Raw genomic sequence first — 25731 nt, 5'->3', positions numbered from 1 at the left:
GGTTGTTATCCAGTAAAACTCATCATGAATTGTACTGACTCTCTCACCTATAGAATTGCTAAATTTCTGTCACATTTATTAATTGCCCACACTGGACAATCCAAATCATTCATCAAGAATTCCACACATTTTCTTGAAAAAATCAAGGATATTCAAATACAAGAGTCGGATTTGTTAGTCAGCTTTGACATTGTTTTCATCTTTACCAACATTCCATTATCTGACACTGTTAATTTACTATATGATGACTACCATCTGGATATTGCAGCTGGAAAAACAAGATCTATAGACAAGTTGAAGGTACTGCCATGGGTAGCCCTCTGTCTCCACCTTTGGCAAACTATTTTTTTAAACATCTAAAAGATACCTTGTTCTCATCCATTCATCCCCAACCCTCTCATTGGTTCCATTATTTTGATGATGTCTTTGCTATTTGGCCTCATTCTGAAAATGAACTTACCATTTTTCTACATCCATCAAAAGTATGCTCATCACACCTCTCAAAATTTTGGTGTTATCAAGTCCTTAATTAATAGAGCACATAAGGTGTGCTCCTCTCCCTCAAGTTACAGCAAGAACTTCTCACTATCAAAAAGTTAATGGAATTTAATGATTACAACCAGTGGTGAGCTATGGAAATTTTAACAAAGGGCTCGCATTGTCGAGCAAAAAAAAAAGAGAGCCGTATTTAACACAAAAACTTTATTAATACAGCTTGTGTACAAATTCCAATGAGAGCACAATCAACCTCTAAAGGCTATCATTTTTAAACAAATATTTCATGATCTAAACATGAAATATTTGTACACAATCAACTGTGTTAATTTTTCTTACATAAGAAAACCATTTTTTAACTATCAAAATATAATAAGAATGAAATCTTTTATAATCTTTTATAAAACATTTGATTAGCTACTGGTTTTACCATACAATTGCCTACCAGAAGGGAGAAGGGTAAAGATAGCGCATGCGCTTATTTTATTTTTAAACTTGGCCGCATTCGTTATAGAGTTTAAACAATAATTCCAAATAATCTGTACAGAATTCTGCCGAATAGACTCATTTTTGTTAGGTTACCATATGAGTTTGTCGCTTAATATGTTTCAAAAAAAAAAATTTTTTTTTTTCAAAAAAATAAAAAAGTAAATAAGAAGAACAAGGGGCTTGCAAATTTGAGAAAAATTTAACAAAGGACCCCCACGAGCCCCTTATAGCTCACCACTGGTTACAACCCTAATCAAATCCAGCAGATAATGGACTCCTATGCTCCAACACCTCAGGATTCTTCAACAGACCACAGGGTTTCAATCCCTTATATTTCTGGCATCTCAGAACCGATTGGCAGAATTTCGAAGAAGTATCATCACATTCCCACATATTTTCCAATCAACAATATTTCTTGTCTGTTGCCATGCAAAAAACAAACACTGGCACCTCTATCATTAGCTGGCGTTTACCAGATATCATGTGAATGTAATGTAACATAATTTGGACAAACAGGCCGTTCTGTAGAAAAAAGAATTAATGAACATCACTATTATATAGAATACATGAAACCTCAGTCTGGTCTGGCACAACATAGTATTGAAACTAAACATAACATCCAGGGGGATAAAGCTCATCTTCTTCATAGATGCAGGTTTAAATATGAACGCCTTTTCAAAGAAAGTTGCAAAGCCCTTTTACACTGGCCAAATCTGAATGGGAACGATTGTTTCTCTCTCCAAAAAGTTTGGGAGATTATTATCTTATGTAACCTTCAAAAATAGTTGTTTAATAATATTTTTAATAACATTATTTATTAATACTAATTTCTAGCATGCGATAACAGTTTTTAATTGATAAACCACCAACTGCTGTATGTACTTTGTAATCCGGTTCCTTTGACTGCTTGTTTCTACACCCTGATGATGTACTTATTTTCAGTACGAAATATCTATACTTTCGTTTCATTAAAGTTAATTACTGTGGTTATCGTGTAAGTTATTATTTATAATCATGCCACAGGTACCTTTAAAGATTAAAAAGATATATTAAATATATCTTTTTAATTTAACTATGCACAACACATGCAGAGATTTGAAGTCAGATCTGGATATGTTAATGATGCACTAACAATTTGGCAATGCAGCATAAAAATAAGAAAGTTGTTCATTACTTGACTCAAAAATAACAAATAATAATAATAATAATAAAATTTTTAAAAAAATGAATTCACCATAAAGCTTGAAAAAGAAGGTATTCTACCTTATCTAGGTGTGTGTAATTCAAAAAAAAATGACAGATGAAACCCATTCTATAGAAATTAACAAATAACCAACATATATTGGATAATACTTAAATGCAATTCCCATCATTACTCCATACAAAAAAGCAGATATAATCAAAGCATTATTTCATTATGCTAACTACCTTATTAGATGAAGAAAAGCTGAACAAAATATCCTCCTACAACAATTATACCAAAAGATCTACAAAAAACATACCTAATGTATCAATTGAAAATACTGTTTAAAGATCACTCCTAAATCAGGATCTCATTCAAATAAATAAGCTGTTATTGGTACTCTCTCAAACCACTGCTGAAACACTGAAACACTCTCGGGGACATGTAACAAAAGCCACCTTCAAGCTATCTCAACAATCTCCAAAAAGATGCACATCTGGTTTAAAACTATCTGTCGGCATATAAAATGAAGTGCAACTGCTGGAAATTTTATGTAGGAGAAACTAGCTAATCTGCAGCAATACAAAGCAGAAAACAAGTTAGTGAAGAGACCTCAGCATATGCATCTACATTGTACCACAAACTGAGAAAATATCTGTATTCCCTCTAGAAATTATATATATTAGAAAGAAGCATTCAAAGTGTTTATGAAAACAATCTATTGAATAATACCTTGCATTAAAATCAAAAAAGAATACATGATGTTGGAAAGATTCTGATAAAACAATGCAACCTGTGCAACATAGGTTATGAAACAGCTTATCTACCAAAGCTACAACAATTAAACCACAGAACACTTCACATACCAGTTTCCAAAAACATTTTTGCAGAGTAAACACATCTGTATAATTTGGTTGCTCTATAATATATGCTTTAAATTTATTCTGTTTTTTTCATATTACTCCTGATGATGCTGAAAAAAAAAAAGTAATAGGGAAATGCACACATATATATTCAGTGTTGCATATTTTTCTTTAGGAAAGAAAAATATCCTATTATTTGTGACATTTCTCAAGTTTTGTCACTGCATGCACCACCAGTGGGAAATGTGACTTTTCAGAAAAACAATGTTAGTCAGTTCTTCATATGTTCTTTAGTATTTCTAGTATTTGCATTATCTTTCTGTTAGACAGCATATGTATTAATTTTCTTTAATTCAAATAATTCTGAAATGAAATACATGGTGTCACATAAGTTCCAAAATATTTCAATAATTCATAAAAATTAAAAAAATTGGTATATTAGAGTGCAGTTTGCACGAAAGTGAATCACAAAAAATTTACTTCAAATTTTCACCAATGGAGGGCGCTGTACCACATGCATCATTTGCAAATGAAAGGTCTATAAAATGCAGGGTGTACCGCTGGCAGGTCGTAATGAATGCATGCGAATTCCCAGTCATTGGGCGAACCAAATTGTTTTTGTGAAAAGAAAAATTTGTTGCTGTGATGCTTAAACACCATGAAGGATGCGGAATACTGACGTTTTCACTATGCCTGTGATTCTTGCAGCTTGCCGTGCACTACTTATTGATTGTGTCGCTAAGGGCATTCATTTGCAATACCACAACACTGGTAAGGGCTTCGGATAACAATGGACTGCATGTTCGAGGGCGATCTGACAAATTTCAAGTTTTCCTGAAGCGTCGTATTAGAGACTGTAGTCTGACAGGAGTGATAGGACCTTGGCCTTTCTTCATTCTTTTCTGCATTCAAAACTTTTGTAAAACTTCGCTAATGATTCCCCACTTATGTAAAACAACTTCACTAACAATGCCTTATCCACCAAAGCATCACAGCAACAAATTTTTCTTTTCACAAAAACAATTCGGTTAACCTCAATGACTGGGAAGTCGCACACATTCATTACAAGCTGTTAGTGGTACACCCGGCATTTTATAGAACTCTCATCTACACGTATTTGCAAATGAGGCATGTGGTACAGTGCCCTCTCTCGGTGAAAATTTGAACTAATTTTTTCTCCCTGCCAAAAAAAAAAAAAAAAAAAAAAAAAAAAAAAAAAAAAAAAAAATCCCCCTCCTTGCGATACACTTTTGCACAAACCGCCCTCTAATATAACAATTTTTCTGAATTTTTGAAATATTTCAGAACTTATGGGACACCCTGTATTACTAATGACAAAGGTGTCATTAATAGCATTTGACAATCCAATCCAATGATTCATTCTGAACATCTAATAATCATTACTGCATATACTTGTATAGTGTGGCAAAAGAATGATCACTAACAAGAGAAAGATACTTCATTACATGTCGATTACTTCCTAACATAAAGTAATCCATAACTCAAAATAACCTCAAATATTCAACAATTCTTCTTAAAATACTAAATTCTAATTTCTAAGTATTTTCATCTATTTAAAAAATATCAGTGTCATTTATATTTAAAAACAACTAAAACTTTGAAGCTAACATGAATACTTCAGATTATTACCTTAAACACCTGGTCCCAATACCATTGGAGATTTGCACACTCTCTAACAAGTATTCTATGTCATCGTTGAACTCCTGTGTCTCACCTGACTCATGACATTGATAAGCTTGCTTGACATTCTTTATCACAGTATAAAGCTAAAATTATATAATAAACAAAGCAAAGTAACTAAAAGAAATTCAAGTTAAAATTGATGTAATTTAAATTAACATATTTTGAAGTTTTGAACAAATAGGAGGAAACAAAAATCAATTGATAACTCAGATAGCAAATAAAATTATTCAAAATTCTTTTCTGGCAGAAAATTAAAATTGTTGGCTGGTTAGAATAATGCAGATAGTAAATGAAATTAGTATGTTGTATTTGTCAGTTGTGCAATAAATGTTCTCTAAGCTGATTTGTGAAGTTTGTATGAGAAATAATTTGATTTTTTGGGAAGGAAAATTTAGCTACCTCTATATGAGGCCAGCTAATTTAGTTAGCTAGTCTAATATAGAGTTAAAATTTAGTTTATTAGTTGAAAAGCACTAATAAATATTCCTCATATACTGCAAAAGTGAATGAACTTAGGTCTTTTCTATGAAAGAACACAGATGCTACCAAAACAACTATAGAAGTGCCATTAAAAAAATAAACCAATAATTTTACACATCTCAGACAACACTAATAAAATAGGAACAAAAACTCTGCTGATTTGAACTAAACTCTGAGGTATTTATAAAATAACTTTAAGAATTAGGGTAACATGTCTCCAAATTCTGTAACTTTAGAATAAGGTTATCATGAGCATGTGCTCAGTTTACATAACACAGCATAATTGGAATGTACTTTATATAAATCTCTGAGCACCCAGCTTAGTTATGCCATTTATAGGAATGTAATGTGGAAAGCTAGCAAAAAAATATCTTATTTAGACCTGTGACATAAGAGCCACTATATGCAGAACTTTTTTTTTCTGTAAAAAATACATGCCAGTACTCATTCCTTGTCTGCTACTCATGAAAAATTGAAGACTGAAAGGATATGAAAAGAAAACTAAAAAAAAAAAAAAAAGTATTTTATCTATATTATTATTTCATGGTATGATATTTTCTTTCTTGAAGATAGCTGTTGCTATCTACTTATGTCAAAATAGGTAACTTTGTTATTTGCCCATTCCTTAGAAATATTCATGTTAATTTTTTTTTAATTTAGCCCATTATACTTCACACAGAAGTCTTTTTTTTTTTTTTTTTTTTTTTTTTTAATCAACAGCCCAGCAACTTGCCAGTAATTTATATTAGCCATTCCCTGCACAAATGCCATCAGAAACAGTTACTGACAACCTTTGTAGTTAACTCTTCACTCAACACTATTTTCTTACTTGTGTTTAATTTCTTCATTGTGAAGGTGAAAAGAAACTAGTAATTATTTTAAGTTTTATACTTTATGGTTCAAGGCAATTTTTGCATTATTTTTAGATAAACAGAACACTTCCAAGACAGATAAAACGAAGTAAAATTATTTAACACATTTCCAAGGGGAAAAAAAAAATCTATGTTGTACTTCACTGTGAGGCAGAACACAAGAATTTATTGCATATTTTTATTTGCATATCAAGTATATATTGGTAGTTTAGTACTAGAAAGAAAGTGATCCTATATAGTGAAACACATCTTCTCTACAGTCACCATACTAAACTGATACAAGCAAAACAAAGCTTTATTATAACACTAAAAATAGTACACATTTTTGTGAATGTGTACTATTTTTAAGTGTTATAATAAATATAAATATAATAATAAATATGACACAATATATACTGTATTTAGTGAAAAAGTGATAAATTAGAGACAACTGGAATGAACACCATACTACTTAGTCACAAACCAAACAATGTAAGAGTGTTATTGTAGCATCAAAATACTGTCATGCATGAACTTGCACCAGACATAGCCTGTTGTGATTATATAAATATATAAACAGGAAATTTATGTTAATATATATAATTATGTTAATATATATAATTATGTTAATATATAAACAGGAAATTTAAAATCGTAAAAATAGTTATAGCAAATACTTAACAGACATACTGAAAATGTATACCGTTTTTAATTAAATAACTAAGATTATTTACATACTAGATAAACCTGTAAAAAATTACTGAATATTACAAATTTCTAAATATATTGCATTCAAAAATCACATGTTATTGCTAACACAGGTGCCGGAACACCATACCATCTCCTAAAAAAGCACTGACCAAATGAATATCAATATAAGCTTAATCTTTGTCACAGTCAATGTTCCAGTCAGGTTTCTTCTTTCCCCTGAACTTTCTACCCATTCATGGCATACTACAGGTTCAAAAATTTCTTGTTATATAGGCTTACTCCAATATAAGAGTAATATCAAAAAGACTATGCAGGTGATTAATAAAGTCTGACACAACAAACTGCACCTGAAACAAATCATATAAAGTACCAATTACAGAAACTTATGCTGCAATACATGAACGAATAAACAGGTTCATAGCAAAGAAATGAATTCCTGTCAATGATATGGGAAATCTTTCCAGAAACACTGTGGGTGTTTCCATGCAAGTTTTGGAAAGAGAACACAATTTTGGTATAAATACCAAAAATTATGCCAAGTGGTGCAAGGGAATTTAACATTACATTCTTAGAAGTCATTATTCTAATCAGGCCACCATAGAGTAAAATGGCTCCTCATGGGAGGTCCTCCATCTCTCACACACACATACAGCTTATACTATAACTTGAATACATTTACCGTCTTTCCACCCACCACACTTTCAGGCAATGCATTCCAACCTCCCATAATCCATGTAAAAAAATCTACTCCTGCACCCTCTCCTTATACAGCTTCCAGGGATGACCTATTGTATTTTCCATGTCTCCACTCATTCTATGAAAAATCTCGTCCACATTAATCTGGTAATAACCCTTACCAACTTATATGTCTCCATCATGTCTCCTCTCTTCTTACTATCCACTAGACTCTGAAATTTGCATTCCCTCAATCTGTCATCATGCTCAACATTCCAGAAACAACCTTAGTTAATTGTCTCTGAATCCTTTCCAATATATTTTCATTCTTTTCAAAACCAGCTGATCAAATTTGTGTACAGTAATCCACATACAGTCTGATCAAAGCTTTATACAATGGAATCATAATGTCCTTACTCATACACATCAGTGTTCTCTGCATTATTGCTATAATGTGCCATGCTGTCCTCGTAATTTTAGCAAAATACCCCCAAAATTTTAGGTTCGTCATTTCTTCCACCTCTTCTAAGATACCCCCTACTGATCTTATACTCTACATTTCATCTGTGCTTCCAAACTTTAAAACCTTGCACTTTGCATTTGTCCATTCGCAAAGTTACAACATCTCTTCTATTCCTAATAGTAGTTCCCAACTTTGCATTATCTGTAAGTAACTGTACATCACCATTCAAGCCTTTCCTAATATCATTACATACAAATTAAACAGCAATTTCCTCAAAACAGACCCTAGGGGTACACCATTAGTGGCTTTCTATATCGTTTTACCATACATAACTTGCTGATACCTATAGACAAAATCTCCAATCCAGTGCACTAATCTACTGTCCAACCCCATCTGCTCCAGTTTAATTACCAGCTTGTGATGTGGCAATCTATCAAAGGCTTTAGCAAAATCTAAATATATCATTGTGTATACATTCCTTTTATTCAATGCATCTGTCACCTTGTTATAGTAAGCAAGTAAATTGCTACAAACTTCCTTTAGCAAACCTATGCTATCCATCAAAGGAATGTTGTTGTCAACATTCCTTTGATGAACAGCATAGGTTTGCTAACCCACTTCTCTGGTCACCCTGGTCTCTCTAACACCTTTACCACAACTCCAGACAAACAGAGTAGCCTGTAATTCGAAGCCTAAGTCTTACACCCCCTTTATGATGCAAAACAATTCTACCTTCTTTCCACTCCCTTGGAATTTAAGCAAATCTAAGACTCATGTTAAAGAAGTAAGTTAAAGCTATTGTTAACTCCCTGGAATTCCCCCTCAAGACATATAGTAACAAGTGACATGTCCTATAGCCATATTAACATCAAATTTACTCAGTTCCTCATATACCTCTGATCACTCACAATCAGTGGCTTCTCCTCCCTTCCACTGATCTCAAATTCTTCATTATGTTACTCTCAAGATAACAAAATACTTTTATCAATTGCTTACTTAACATCTCTACTACATCTTTCTACTATTTTTTCCAACTAGTATCATCATTCTTGTAGATAAGCTTATATGTTGGTTACACATAGCTTTTAATTTTTCAGGAAATGACAAGAATATTATACTAGAATATTAATTATAAAAACTTTAATTAATACCTTCCTATATTTCGGCAATGTTACGCTGCTATTATCAGAGATCACAAAAAATAATGATATGTGCATGCAGGCACTAACACTGAGCAAATGAGGCTGAATAAAGGCAACAGAAGTCGAACCTAGAGTCCTAAACAGTGCCCCTAGTGAGCTAAATTGGGTTGTCTTGGCTGTTGGGCTTGACAATCTTAAAATGGATGCTTCTCAAATTTGGGGCAGTCTCATGCATCCAAATTTGTTGAAGTTTGGAAAGTTTTTCAGAGATGAGGAAGATTCAAGGAATAGTCTTTTATACTTATATTGTTGCAGTGTAATAGAGTGGCCTTCTTCCAGCATATCCTGTGGTGGGTGTCCAAAGCATGGTCAGCAAAGTCCTGAGTAGTTGCATTAGCTACATCCGGTTCCTACCATGGTGGAACCAGATATAGCCCTAGTGTTTGGATTATTCTGATATTGGCTGTCCTGCCTGTTTGGCTGTAGTAGGACAGTTTGCAACTGCAAGGGACTCAGATATACTTCTGGTAAGTCTAGGGAATGTGGCTGGACTTTGGTGGAGTGGATAAGAGATGCCAATTTCTTATGTGGTCTGTAACTGGTTGTAAGGTCATATTTTCTGAACATTCTGGACAAGTGCATTGCATTATCCAAAATGTTCAGATACCTCTTGGAGTTCAATGTTTGTGGCACCACAAAGAGAGGTCCAACGCCAAACCAAGTAAAAAAAAACAAGGACCATACCATCTCATGCCACCTCCAAATTTCTTAGTTGGGGTTGCACATTCTGATAAAAATGTGTAACCATCTGCTCAGTAGAGGGGTGTAGCGCAATTCGTCGGTCCACAACACAGCTTTTCAAACTTCCACTGTACACGCTCTTTGCACCATTGAAGATGACACTGCATGTTGGTCTGAATGTAGGGCTTGCATATTGCAGTCCTACCATGGAAACACATGCTGTGAGCCTTGATTCTGAATGTTTTTGTGCAGATTAGCATTCCAGCTAATGCCCAGAACTCCACATTCAACATGTCAGTTGGAAAATGGAGGTTTTACATATTATCTTTCATAACACCCTATGGTCACATTCAGTGAGTGTGGTGGGTCATCCACTACAGGAAGCACTTGAGGTTGACTCCCTGCGCTTCCATCTCAGTATGGTATTACTGATTATTGACCTGGGATGGCCCAATGTTGAATAGAATTCTATTCACACTAATTCACAAAGGTAGACCTTTTCTGGTGGTTATCAATTAAATTGATGGTGAAAAAGATGGTGAAAGGTAGTGAAAAAGGTTGACTACTGATGACTTTCTCAATTATTTTGGATAGTATTGGTGGAATTGTAATTGGTTGGTAGTTTGACAGCAAGCTTCTATTTTCCTTTTTTTGAAAATGTTGGATATATGACTGTTTTTTTTTTCCCATACATTTGGAAGAGTGCCAGCTAAGTAAAAGAGATGATACAAAACAGGTGCCAGCTCCAGAGCACAATGTTGGAGTACAACTGCAGATGACATCAGGCCCAGAAGAATCTTTAGTGTCTAAGTTTTCCAATATTCTGCTGATGTCTTTTTGATAAAACAGCAGGAATATGGTGCTCAGATTCTGGTATGGTAGTGGGTGAATTGCCTTGGTCATTTATGCAGGGGCTGACAGTTTGCTGATGCTGGGAAGTCCACTATTTTCTTTGGGCGCATGTAAGAGTGGTGCCATCTGGGGGGGGGGGGGGGAGAGGTGGAAGCACAGGTGAGCAGTTGTGTCTAATGGCCTAAGCAAGGGAACAGAAGGCAAGTTTCTGCTGTTGGCCTTTATGAAGTCAGATTCAGATTTGCTGACAAATGTTTTACATTTACTGCATGCTTTGGCATAGGTTGAGTATGAATCTGGAGTTCTTGGTGCAGGGTTTTTTTTTTTTTTTTTTTCCCCAACAATGCTTTGGTACACTTTCTGTTGAACCATGACTTACATGAAACTCTCCCAATTAGTTCTCCTTCCAGATACACTGTGATCTAAGTTACTGAGAGGCGAACTAATTAAAAAGGGATCGAGAATATTGGGAGATAGAAGAGGATTACCAGGAATTTGGTAAGTAAACATACTATTTGTATTAGATTACTGCATCTTGTCCAGTTGGAAAGCTAGTACTGGAAAAAGAGAACCATTTGAATATGGATATTAAGGTCACCTAGAAAAATGACTTCATTGTTTGGATAGCTGTACTGCAGGTGATCAAGGTTCATGGGGAGGAAAGTGAATAGGTCAGAGTAGTTTTGAAGTCAGGAGACCAGTAAATGAAGCAGAATAGGGCAAAGTTTCCTTGTCCTATTGTGCTGCATTTACTAACATTCAGAGCAGATGAATGTTAGTAAATGGGGCAAGGAACCTTGAGTCAAAGGACTTCAAAAGCAGGAGTCTAAATGAGCCTTTCTCCAGCAAGCAGTATAGCAGCCGGTGAAGGTAAATTTGTGATAAACAGCAAGATTCCATATATATCTCAAACTTACACAGCCAACTAACTGCCAACTGGATTATTTAATCCTCAGCCCACCCTGTGGTACTAATACTAACATGCTTAGGCTAACAGATTTCTGTGGGTGAGATTCACATTACTTTTTTTTTAGTCTTGCATTTCATGAAATTTAACTATGTTGTTATAAAAGTTTTTATAATGTATGTATTATAAACAAAAGCCTGTTTTTGTGAATATCTTCAACTACCAGAATGGCTCTAGGTCTCTCTTATATGCATAAATGGACAAAGCCAAGCTAAGAGCGTTCATGCATCATTATAGTCAGATTCCTGATATATATATATATATATATGTGTGTGTGTGTGTGTGTGTGAGATGTGACAATTTAATTTCCAGAGTGCACCTGTAAAAAATCTACATTTGGAACTATACATTAGTGGCTACTGTTGCCTTTGAAATAGTCACCTTGTGCATCTATACACTGGTTTAGATGGTGTTCCCATTTTTGGAAACAGGCCTGGAACTCTTTTTCTGAAATACTGCCGAGTTCCTTTATCACATTATGCTGGATATCAGCGATGTCAGAAAATCTCCGTCCTTTTAGTGAAGTTTTTATTTTGAAAACAGCCAGAAATCACAGGGAGCTAAGTCGGATGAATAAGCAGGATGACCTAATTTGTTAATCTATTTTTTGGCTAGAAATCTCTCATGATGAGTGCACTATGGCTTGGTGCATTGTCGTCATTTCTTTTGAAATCTTTCGCATACCCAATTCTTCAGTTAAAATTACCCTGACTGTTTCTCAATTCATTTCCAATTCATCAGCCATTAATTGCACACCTAATTGTCTGTCAGACCTTACCAAATCTTGCACTCTGTTCACATTTGTGTCCGTCATTTTTGTTTTTGGAGGCCCACTTCTGGAGTTGTCGTTCACATCTTCTTGCCCCACCTTTGAATCTCTTATGCCATTCAAAGACACTTGGCTTTTTTCAGAGCATTCACACCATATTCCACTTTTGACAGATCCTAAGTTTCAATAGCAGTTTTGCCAATTTTCACACAAAATTTGATGTTAACACACTACTCCAAATTTTGATCACACATTTTTACACCAAAGTTTACATGCAGATCTCTATTGTTTTTGCAATGGCCAACTAGCAAATGGCTCTATCGGCTTGAGGTTTACCCATGCATCAGTTAAAAGATGTACAAACATGATTACTCATGTGATTCCGACCAAATCATCACATGGGCAACGCTACACAGTCATTCCAGGAATTAAATTGTCACCCCTCGTACACTCAAGGGGGTATATATACATGACACTATGATAATACTATATGATTAAGGGTACATTATTATTCATTTTTATGAATAATTTTCCTCCAAATTAGTCTTATTTGTTAAAGTGCATATGCATGATTGAGAAATACATCTTAAAATGGAGCAAAACACTAGTGCACAAAACACTTACCTCTTTAACTCTCCGTGGACATTTCACGCTAGAGACAGTTTCACCCCATGGTTTTGATGTGGTTTCCTCCCTAACAAGCAGGGAAACTGATGTATCTCCTAAATCATCTTCAAATTCATCCACTAATGATGAACCTTGCTTGTCAGAGTTCTATATATCATGCCATAATAAATTTCTAACAATTATTATTATTTATTATTACTAACTTTCTAACATAAAATGATTAAGACAAACATATGAACAAACATTTATAAACTTAAGAATACAAAAAAGAGGAACTATTTTTTAGTGTGAAAATGGAACAAAAGCATTAAGTACGTATAGATGTCTGCATATCTTTATTGAACAATGCAGGTATGAAATCTTAAGTTGTAGAGCAGCATGGTTTAATTATAATTCTTGAAGTCTAGTCTTAGTATACAAGACATACAAAAATGTTAATGAGCAGTGCTAATCAATTAATAAATTTACCTGAATATATTTGGGTATATCCACAAGATTAACAAATGATTTCTCTGAGTTTGCTCGTGTGTCTTTTTTTTTCCCTAATTTTAAGAGTTTAAATGAAAATACTCATATGGCCATTCCCATTTTTATATTCTGTTGCGGACATGGCTTAAGATGGAATTTAGATTTATATTCTTTTTGTATGGTAGATGTATTGGTGGGATATTGGTTGTGAATATATTCTTACTCAATAATCAGTATTTGTCTTTGACATGTTGTAAAGTTAGTTGTATGGTTATAGTTATTTTCTTGTGATTTAAAATGAAATAGAAAGATAAACAAGATGTGACTATACTTTCAACAGTTCATCTCAAAAATGAAGGAATGCTAATGTATGAACAAAGTTGCTGTCATTCCCTGCATTGCAGCTGATTAAAATAACAAAAAATTTTTAAAAATATTTTCTTGTATTTGGAAAAATATTTTTTGTATCTTATATTTGGATGGTAGTTGTATGGAATTCATACTTTCTATACAGAAAATCATATCAATTAAAAAAAAAAAAAGAAAGAAAGAAAAAAAAAAAAGCTCACTGATTTTAGAATGGAACTAATAAACCTTTTGTTGGAAAATACAAATCATTTGTGAATAGTCGTGGTCATCCTGGAACCAGTCCAACTTTTTTTAGGATAACTGCTTACCATTTTTTCATTTATCTTGTCATGAAGAAATTGTCGCTTCTTAAAAAAAGAATTTATTTCGATTTTGCACTCACAAGACAATTCAGGCGAATTTCTTACAGAAAAATGGTTTATTTATAAATACATTACAAAAATTAAAATTTGCTAACAGGAATTTGTTTATATGAACAAGCATCATTAAATAAAAATAAACAAATATATATTTTTGGTCAACTTTCTCTCAAAAAATTAATTAAGTTAAGCAACACTACTCTCTGTAACATAATAAATGCAGTTCATTAAACTAATTTAGACTAAGACAAAGTAGTAATACCTCACAGCTTTCTAGAGAATCTGTTGTGAAAGGTTTCAGTATTTTTTTCCAGCATGATGGTCTACAAGTCCAGAATGTTCTGATTCATGATGGTTGATGTCATTTTTGTTTCTCACAATAAATAGCTACAGATCTTTCAGATTGGACAAAAGCAAGATAAATCTCAAGTGCAAGAAATCTAATAAACATGGAATGCCTATCCAGCTTATCTTTTGCAAAACCTCAAAATGAAGAACCAAAATGGAATGCAATAAAAATTAAAAAAAGGTATTTTTTTGATAAACTTTCTCTCAAAAAATTAATTAAGTTAAGCAACACTACTGTCAGGAGTTAGCCATTTTCTTGCCAATGCATTCAGAAATGCCTTAATAAAAAAGTGATCTCAATTAGCATCTATTTTGAGTGATCACAGATGAAGCTCCCTCCTACTGCAGCTTTGTTGATTTCATTTCATTCGTATGGAGTTCCCTCCCTTTTCTCCTCCGTCCCTATTGGGGCAAGTTGAGCCCCCTCAAAGTATTTATGGCTGTAGATCCAGGTGTGTTCAAGGGGCTGGTTTGCCTGCTTTCGGGATGAAAAACCCCAGATAAACTGGGGGGGGGGACCCTGCTGTCCATGACCAAGACCGGCTAACTTGGATATGGCTGAGGAAGATCCTTGAGCTCCTCACGTCGGCGACGGGAATCGAACCTAGGACACTCCTTCTCCAGGCTGATGAAAGTATATCAGTGAAATCATTAGACAGAAAAAGCTCCTTCTTGTTGTAGTAAAGTATGCGTGTTGGGCCAGGATGAGAGTCCTTTCAGTGTCAGATTACATTAATGATGGTGAAATCAAACATGAATATAATTTGGTATATGCATCTTTTAAAAAACTGAGAATTGAAGGCAGCTTCCATCTGGGTGGAGAAAAAAAGATGTCCAAGAATGAAATACAGCTGTCATTTTCAATTTCTAAATGAACTGTATTTTTGGATAGATGACAGTAATTTTGTTGGCAATTTCTTGAAGCTTTGTTATGGAACCTTGCCATGGTGCAAAAATGTCATGAACACATTTATACCACACTGAAGATGAATAATGTGAAGAAGACCTTGTTCAAGGTTCTCTATAAAGAAGTAGTAGACCAATGGGCATGTGTGTGTGTGGAAAACAGTTTTTTCTATTGTTCAACTATCACCTTCATGCATATAACACTGGAAGAAGAATTAAGTCCTTCACAAGAGCCTTTCTTTTAAAAAGACTGTATGTAGGCTCAGAAACAGATAAACTGGGTGAAAAAACCCTGCTGTCCATGCCCAAGACTGGCTTAATACTACTCATCAAGAGTATAAAACACTTCAGAAACTAGTAATACATTTATTGAAAATTAGAAAACAGAATATTTAACATTTTTTGAAATCTACATGTTATTAAATAAGTAAAAATACAAGGCTTTTATATGGTAACAGAGCTTGATAATTAAGCCAAAAATAATATGACACTGAAAAGAATGTTGAAGGTGTAGAACCAATAAATGAATATAAAAATATATCAAATAGCAGAAATAACACATGAAAAAACTAATAACAGAGATAGAAAAATTAAAAAACTATGGATTTTAAATGTGAATTAAAAATTAAAGAACTAAAAACCTGTAATATATGTGACAAGCCAGCAATATGAATCACAGTGTGCTGGCTGTTTTGTTGAATTTATCATCAGATTTATGATAGAGAAAACTAGCTATAAGCTTACTGCATGGTTCATGAAAGAATTCAGTGGAATTGATCTGACAGTATAGAGTAATATTTTTTTTAATTGCCATGAGAGAGTGAGATTAAGGAATGAATAGTGGATTCAACGTATCAGGTACTGCATCAAGATTGACAGTTAAATTTGTAAACAACATTATGCTGTATTATACTTTATTACTGGTGATGGCAATGGATGGCTTTGCAGATGCTACAAACATATGAGAATTTTAAGACTGAATAAAAAAAGAGCTTGCAAACAAGAATCAAACCTTGGAAATTCATTGGCAGAGCCTGAAGAAACAAATGATTTAGCCAGAGAGGCATGCGATGAGGTTGTTGGCAAGGATAGAAAAATCAGGACTCCATGGTGAGCTCAGGAAGTTAAAAAAGCAATCAAAGAAAAGAATAAAGCAAAGCACTGTGTAAAACTGACTAAACAAAAGTCATGGGAAGACTTTGCTAAGAAAATGGAAAAATAATATCAGAAAGGCGGCAAAAAATTCTCAAGACTACTGAAAAAGCTTAGAAATGGAGGAAAGAGCACTGCAAGAATCAGATATGATAAAGGTAACATGAAAACTGAAGATATACATATTCTAAATGTATAGAGTAATTTGAAAGGTTGCTAAATGAAACAAACAGTGACAGCATGGTGGTAGAAAACACACAACACGAATGCAAACAATAATACATACAATACATGAAGTAGAAAAGGCATCAAAAACCTGAAATGCAGAAAAGTAGATGGAGTGAACGATATTTGATCAAAAATACTCAAATACAGAGGTATTTCTTACTAAGAAATGGTTAAGAAAAATTGTGGAAGGGAAACTTGGATGAAGAATGGAAATAATAGAGATGGAAATGGAGCGCAAGAAAGTATATTGCGAATAAGTAAACTTAGATCGACAGGAATGGGCCATTTTCAGTCAGGGGACTATATGATGTATTACTCAGGAAATGAGACACGTCATAAAAATGGAGTATCTTTCTTACACAGGAAAATGATTGGGTTATAATCCAGTGAGTGACAATCATTTCTCTCAGAGTGAGTGGACATCCAATGAATATGACCATCATTCAGGTTTATGCACCTACTACAGAAGCACCAGAAGAAGGCACTGAAGAATTTTATGACAAGTTAAAAGAAGTGATAGATGCAGCACCAAAGCGAGATTTATGGCTACTTATCGGAGATTGGAATACAAAAGTGGGAGAGACTGAGGAACAAGGAATAACAGGTCATTTTGGTTTAGGTATTCGTAACACTGCAGGGAAGAGACTAGTTGAGTTTTGTGGAGAGAATTCTTTGTTTGTTGCTAACACCTAAGGCTTTAAATAGCACAAAAGAAGATTGTACACATGGACATCACCTGATGGACAATACAGAAATCAAATTGACTATATACTTGGACAAAGAGGATGGAGAAGTGCAATTCAGTCTGTCAAGACTTTTCCAGGTGCAGACTGTGGAACACACCATGAGTTATTAGTGGCTATGATACATGTGAAACTACGGAAACTGAAAACAACACAAATGTCGATCAGATATGATCTTGGAAACATAACAGCTGAATACAATATTAGCATACAGAACAGATTCAATACATTCAATTGGTGTGAAAGAGAACCAGATGAACTATGGGAATAGATTAAAGATATAATTAAAACAGAAGCAAAGAATATTCCAACAGTTTGTAAGAAGAAGTAGTCCAAATGACTGTCAGAAGATGCCATCAAAACTACTCAGGAAAGGAGGAAAATGAAGGCCACAGGAAATTTACAGGAAGTACAGCATTTGAATGCAGAGTTTCAATGACAAGTCAGAAGAGACAAGGAAAAATACTTGAACCAAGAATGCCAACAAATAGAAGACCAAAACAAGAAAGGAAAAACAAGATATCTTTTCAAAAAGATCAGAGAACTAGCAGGGAAGTTTAGTGCCACGGTAACAATACTGAAAAGTAAACAAAGGATATCTTACAGAAGCTGCAGACATCAAAGAAAGATGGAAAGAGTATACAGAAGCCCTTTACAGAAAGGACTCCAAAATTACTGAGAAATTTGAAGAGCAGGATTATACACAGGAGCCAGTACCACTGGAGAGTGAAGTGAGGTGGGCACTGCAACAGCTATCCAGTAAGAAAGCACCAGGAGGAGATGGAATACCCATTGAGCTGCTCAAAGCCCTGGGAGTAGAGGCAGTTAAAATTTTAACAGCTTTATGTCAGCGAATTTGGATCACAACTCAGTTTATATACCTTTATTGAAGAAAGGCGATGCAAGAGAGTGCGTAAATTACAGAACTATAGCACTGATTTCTCATGCAAGTAAAGTCTTACTTAAGATCATTCAGAAAAGACTGGAACCATTCATGAAGAGAGAAATGCCAGATGAACAGGCAGGATTTCGAAAAGGCAGAGATCAAACCGCCAATGTGAGATGGATAATAGAAAGAGTACAGGAATATCACAAGAATGTCTACTTTTGTTTCCTTGACTATAGCAAGGCTTTTGACTCTGTAGATCATGTGAAACTATGGAATGTGTTAAGAACAATGGGAGTCCCAGAGCATTTCATTATCCTTCTGAGGAATCTTTATTATGAACAAGAAGCTACTGTCCGAACAGATCTTGGAGAAACTGAGTATTTCACAATAGGTAAAAGGGTACGATAAGGATGTATTTTATCTCAGTACCTATTTAACTTGTACAGCAAATACATTTTAAGAATGACAGGGCTGGAGGAGTCTTCAGTTGAAATTAAAATTGCTAGCAAGGTGGTATCATCTGCATACCTCAAAATGTAAAGAAGATTTGGAGGAACTTATTATGACAGTTTAAGAAGAAAGTGCTAAATATGGTCTTAAACTTAATCTCAAAAAGACAAAAGTTATGGCAACATGTGAACTTAATGATTTTGAAGTAGATGGGGAGAAAATGGAAGCAGTTAACAATTTTGTGCTCCTAGGATCCCAAATTGATAAAGATGGTTATTGTACTGAAGAAGTTAGAAGAAGATTATTACTCGGAAAGAAAGCAATAACAAATTTAAGCAAGATCTTTAAAGATATTAGCCTGCAACAAAAACCAGAATCGTGAAAGCAATGGTATTCCCTGTGGTACTGTATGGATATGAAAGTTGGACCCTGAGAAAGAGTGAAAGAAGGAAGATAGATGCATTTGAATTATGGGTTTGGAGACGCTTACTAAGAATACCATGGACTGCAAAGCAAACCAATAAATCAGTGAGCCAGATTGCTCCCTCGAAGCTATGATCATCAAGCAAAAATTGTCATACTTCGGAAATATTATGTGAGCAAATGACAGTCTGGAGAAGATGATGCTTGCTAAAGTTGATGGAAGCAGGAGAAGAGGAAGACCAAGAATTAGATGGGTGGATGAATCAGATTTTCACTTTAAGACAAATAAATGAGAATACATGGTAATATACCAAGGATCTGTGTTTAAGCTTTGTAGATCTGGAAAAAACTTATAACAAAGCACCAAGAGAAAATCTGTTCAAAACAGATGCAGTTATATTGTCTAAATGGAACATTTACACTATTATTTTGATTGATTGAATACATAGTCTACATTTAAACTGTAAGTCAGCAATTAGAATTGAAGGAGGCACAGGAAGATGGTTTGATGTTAAAATCAGCTGGCATACAAGGGTGAACATTATCTATTTCTGCTGTTATTCATCATCTATATATATAGCACATTATGTAGGAAATAGGTAGTAAATCTGATATTAAAATTAAAGATGTTACTCTCAGCTCTGTACTTTATGCAGATGATGTTATATTTCTAAATAACTCCAGTACAAGACTCGTGACTAAACTGAATGTAACTGTTATAATAAATTTTGTATGAAAATCAGCAATAAAATGACAAAGATAATAAAAATAGGTAGAAACATTGACAGCATCAACTGTATCCAGAATGGTGAACCTATAAAATAACTAAACCATTTCAGCCATTTAGGCACAATTTTTAGTGAAGATGGTAAATTAAATACAGAAATAGATAAAATTATCAATGCTGTTATGGTAGGAAGTCAACCGAATAAATTTATATGGAATAAGAGATCAATTAGTCAAAACACTAAACTAGATGTATACAAGGCAGTGTTCATACCAATGTTAACTTATAGATCTGAAAGCTGGGTTAAAAATAAAACCAAGAATGGAGACTAGATAACATGAGTTCTGACAAAGATTACAGGAGTGAACAGATGGCATCAATGGCAGTACCTTTTTAAAATGAAGATATTAGTAAAGAACTTCACATTGCTAGCATTCGGGAATGTCAGCACATCTGATCTCAGGTAGTATAGTCACTTAAACAGAATGGGAGAGCGAAGATTACAAAACAAGTGGTCTTGGCCAAGATATCAGGAAAAAGACCCAGAAGAAGACTAAGATCTAGTTGGACTGATACAGTAAAAAGAAGACAGAAATATAAGATTGGATGAGGAAAATTGTTAATAAGAAATCTGTAATAATGTAACTTTTTCATGTAGTACTTACTATCTCAGGAATTTGATGATGATGAATTTCTGACAAGAAGGCCACATGAGGAAAGTGATGCAATGTTCCAGAATTTATTTATCACAGTTATCTATGCTGGAGTTGGATGAGAAGTATGATGCTAATAAGTCAGCTTCATCTTTAGATGACATTGCAATGATGCCATCTGAATGAGAGTGAGATGGGAGCACAGATAGACAAAAATTACACCCTCAGGCATTTGTAAAGGCCATCTTGGCAGAGGTGGTGAGTTTTGTTGTGTTGACTGCATAAGCTGGATTTTTTTTTTACAAGTGAACCACTTGGCGTGTTCACCTCTTGGAAACTGGCTTGGATACTGCACAGAATTTTGAAAACAATGGTAAATGATGGCCTTCGTTCCAACATGGATAACTTCTGTAACACAATCATGAGTATCTAGATTTAGAGAAAAAGTGGTCTTACCATGGAAAAGAAGTCTCAGAGATCTTTCCACATGGCACTGGTGTAGCACCCAAGAATATGGGATTGTGAATGGATGAAGGTGTTACTAAATTTTATGATTCAGTTTTGTAAAGAAACCTTTATATTTCTGAAGATGTATACGCAACAGTGTAGAGGAAGCTAGTTGAATAAAAAACTTATTTTCTATGTGTTTCTATCATTTTATATTAAGAACTTCTCTTTCATGTCAGCTGCACTTTGTAATTACATGAAAAATTTGTAAATGCCACCTTGACAGAGGTGGTGATTTTTGTTGTGTTGACTGCATAAGCTGGAATTTTTCCTTTATTTCTTTGTACTGTCATATTCAGTGGGACTACTGCACAAATGAGCTGTGTTGTCATTTTTCCCATTTTGAAATACGCTCATATCTGTCTACTTGAAACTTCTTTCCATTCATAACTTTACCTTCATGTTCAGTGAAAATAAATATGAAAATAAACCAACCATAGCTAATATCCATAAATTAGCTACCTGAATATCACCGCTAATTCTATAGCCTGAATAAATCTTATATTTATTATTCAGAAGAATTCAACATTTCTACTTTTTCATCTTTAACATTCTACATATTTATCAGAACTTTCCAGCACCCCCCCCATCCCTTGTACAAGTAGAAAAATGGTGTATCCTCTTTTATTCAATACTCTGGATGAGCAATAGTTGTGGAAAGTTTTTCTTGTTAAGAATAAAATATGCTACAAACAAGAAAACTTTCCACAACTATCTCTGCTCCAGGGAATTAATAAAAAGGGATAACCTTTTTTTTTTTCTTTTTTTTTTTTTTACTTGTATAAGATATGACTTATGCATTCTTCTTGACCTGGATTCTCTCGTTTCAATGACTCAGTTACGATGATGCATAGAGCAGGATTGTACTCAAGTCAGTTGTGGGGTCAGACATCTCTAAGCTTATTAATAAGATGCTGTTCATGTTCAGTTAGTCATACTTGCAAGAATACAAGTATGACTAACTGAACATGAAACCATGAACTCGTCATTCTCATGAATAAATTTTAAACTCAATAGTTGAAGTATATGATTTAGGAAATATGCAAATGAAGTTCAGCATTGTTCCCTCCAAAATGAAGAGAACTTCATTCTAGAGGAAGCAAGAATATTAAAGTCTTTGCTTATGGAAACAGTTTTCTCAGTGGACAGTGGCTAATAAATTGTAATAGGCTACTCTCCAGATGATTCCATCTGGAGAGTAGCCTATTACAATTTGGGTCTTATACTGTGTGTTCATCAACACACAATAATGCAGAAAAAAAATGGACAACAATCACCAGACAATGAGTGCTCATATTGAGCATGATTTGGTATATGGATCTTTATGTAACTAATTAAAACTAATTCATACTCTGTTCTTCAAGTCATTTTCAAAACATATATTACAATTTACACGTACTGAAATATTTAGATGTGCCCCCCCCCATCCTTTCTTTTTCTTAATCTTCATGGAATCTTTTATTTGAAATTTTGTTGGTAAGTGTTTTTCAGAACAGTTATATTAATTAATTTTAATTAAAAGAATGAATGTAACATGTATTAATGAATAACACTCATTAAAAGAAATAACAAAATGATTTAAACTTCTAATGATATTTTTGGTTTCAAATTGCCTTTCTTATTTTAATCTATTTTAATGAAAGACCAATATATATGTAGTCCTCGACTTATGACGGCCAAAAATTATTATTATTAAAAATTCTCTAATTTAACTTTGCCGCCAGCATATCCATACATATATCACATTGCTTTTGTATATGCATTGCAGCGTTGCCATTAGTCGACAAGCAAAGCCTATCACTAATATGCAATAGCCACTGCTGTGATTCCCCCACTTGTAACTTATCACAACCTTTGGCACGTTAGCTATTAATCAGCAGTCGAAGTGTTCGTTTCTCTCATTGCAATTTCTGTATCTCGTCGTAACCCTATCATGTCCAGTAAGAGAAGTAAAACTACTGATGAAAATTCCAACATAAAAAAGAAGGCGAGGAAAGCTTTAAGTTTAGATGCTAAAATGAAGGTCATTAAAACATACGACAAAGGAAAGAAAGTCGGTGAAAGCACAAGAAGAAAAACTAATCGCATTCAACTGTTTTCAACAATCATAAAAGATAAATTAAGAATAATGGAGGCAGCTAAAGGGGCAGTTAATATGAAATGTACAATTTTAACGAAAAAAAAGAGAAGGGCCAATTCATGAAATGGAGAAGCTTTTAATGATATGGATAGATGATCAAATTAACAAGAATATTTCTCTGTTTGTTTACGATTCAAACAAAAGCACACAGCCTATTTGACAATTTAAGGAAACAACAAGAAAATAAATACGGCGAGCATACATTAAATGCTAATAAAGGTTGGTTTATTGATTCAAAAGCCGATTTAACTTACATAACATACGAATAACGGAAGAAGTTGCTAGTTCCGATTTTGAAAGTGACGAAATTTTCAAGAAAAATCTGAAAGAGATGATAAAAGATGAAGGCTATTTGCTAGAGCAGATTTTTAAAGTAGATGAAACCAGACTGTTCTAGAAAAGAATGCCAGAACGAACTTTCATTCAGAGAGAAGCTATATTGGTGCCTGGTTTTAAGGTATTTAAAGATAGAATTACGCTTCTTCTTGGAGGAAATGCTGTTGGTTTTAAATTAAAACCATTTCTTGTTTACCGTTCACAAAATCCCAGAGATTTGAAAAAATTGACAAGAATAAATTGCCGGTTTACTACACGAGTAATCCTAAGGCTTGGATGACAATTGTTTTATTCCAGAAGTATGTGCCTACTGTCTTGAAAAAAACATTCCTTTTAAAATTCTATTGCTGTTTGACAATGCTCCAGGACATCCTCTTCACATTGGCGATTTGAATGAAAATATAAATGTGATGTATCTACCACCCAATACAACAGCTGTGATTCAACCTATGGATCAAGGTTCGATTGCTACATTCAAGACATATTATCTGAAAACTACATTTTCTCAAGCAATAGCAGCAATGGACAACGATGCCATAACATTACTCAATTTTTGGAAAAATTATGATATTAACCATTGCATCCAGAACATTGGAACTTCATGGAAGTATCGAACCAATGGACACAAGGCATTTGGAAGAAGTTACTACCGCAGGAGACACTCAAAGAGTACAATGAGCATAGTATGTTAGAACAAATTGGTCAAGAAATCGTTGAAATTGCAAGAAAACTGGATTTAGAAATCAATATTACCAATATAGAAGAATCAGCAGATCATGAAGAAGGTGAGCTGACTGATTGAGATTTGATTTTCTAGAACGAAAGAGTTGTAGAAGAAGAAAGGAATAATGAGGAAGATGAAGAGAGATCATTAAAAAAATTTACTGTAAAAGGATTAGCTGAAGTATTTTATAAACTAAATCAAGGACTTCAGCTACTCGAAAATATGGATCAAGACATTGATCGCTTCGCAAAGTCGAAAAGCAAATTCGAGAAGCAGTCAGATGTTATCGCAAAATATACGAAGAAAAAAAGAAAAAAAAAACCAACAGACAACATTAACCAATTTTCTGATTAAAAAAGCTACTCCCGATCGCGAGAAATAAGCATATCTTCCAAATGAGTGGCAGTTACTCACCTGTTTAATTAAAGACACCATTAATAAGTTTTTTGTTTATGTTAACTAATATTTAAAGGAATTTCAAATTAAAGTAAGTGCACCATTTTTGATTTGTGTTTATTTATTTTTTCTTAAATTTTTCTTTCTTAATTTTGCATTTATGTATGTGCTAATAAATAATTTATAAATGTTTAAGCAAGTTTAGATTTCTATTGAACTTAAAACGGTTAAAAATGTATAATTTATGAAAATATAACAGAAATCAAACAAATCAAGAATTAAAAAAGTCCCCGACTTACGACGGAGACGTTGGAACAGAACCCCGTCGTCAGTCGAGGCCTACATACAAACATACATATACACACACACATATATATATACACACAGGTAGTTCTCACTTCACGAATTCCTGATTCACAAATTTTTTGGATCGGAATTTTTGCATTAAATTGTGCCATTGCAGATTTTTAACGTCAATAAGATGGGCCTCTTTTGGAATTGGATGCCTGCAAAAACTTACATCGCAAAAGAAGAATCCTCAATACCAGGTTTTAAGGCATGAAAAGATCACATCACTCTACTATTAGGAGGAAATTTTGCTGGTGAATGCAGGTTAAAACCCTTATTTGGGCATCGATCAGAAAATCCAGGAAGCTTAAAAGCAATTAAAGATACTCTCCCAGTAATATGGAAGGCAAATAAGAAAGCTTAGCTCACGGGTTTCCTATTCGAAGATTGGCTTAGGCATCACTTTGTTCATGAAGTGAAACTTTGTGAGAAAAAAACAAATTCCATTTTAAGTGTTCTGATAATTGACAATGCACCTAGCCATCCCTCATCAGTAGCTTGCATTTGCCTTAATGCAAAAATAGTCTTTTTACATCTAAATTTCACTGCAATG

At 33.9% G+C, this 25731-nt stretch overlaps 1 protein-coding gene across 2 annotated transcripts in view; it reads right to left on the bottom strand.

Annotated features, from left to right (window-relative positions):
- Positions 1-25731, bottom strand: part of LOC150104457 (wings apart-like protein homolog) — a 249014-nt gene that overhangs the window by 147756 nt on the left and 75527 nt on the right. For both annotated transcript variants that reach the window (XM_090395636.1, XM_090395635.1), the window contains 2 exons: positions 13010-13159; positions 4681-4817 (listed from right to left, as the gene is read on the bottom strand). In XM_090395636.1, the coding sequence (XP_090251762.1) occupies positions 4681-4817; positions 13010-13159 (287 nt within the window). The remainder of the gene's footprint in view (positions 1-4680; positions 4818-13009; positions 13160-25731) is intronic.

The sequence above is a fragment of the Typopeltis vanoorti genome, chromosome 7, assembly GCF_054136105.1.
Source record: "Typopeltis vanoorti isolate ZY-2024b chromosome 7, IOZ_Tvanoo_1.0, whole genome shotgun sequence".
In the NCBI taxonomy this organism is placed as follows: domain Eukaryota; kingdom Metazoa; phylum Arthropoda; class Arachnida; order Uropygi; family Thelyphonidae; genus Typopeltis; species Typopeltis vanoorti.
This window is presented reverse-complemented; position numbering and strand designations above follow the sequence as displayed.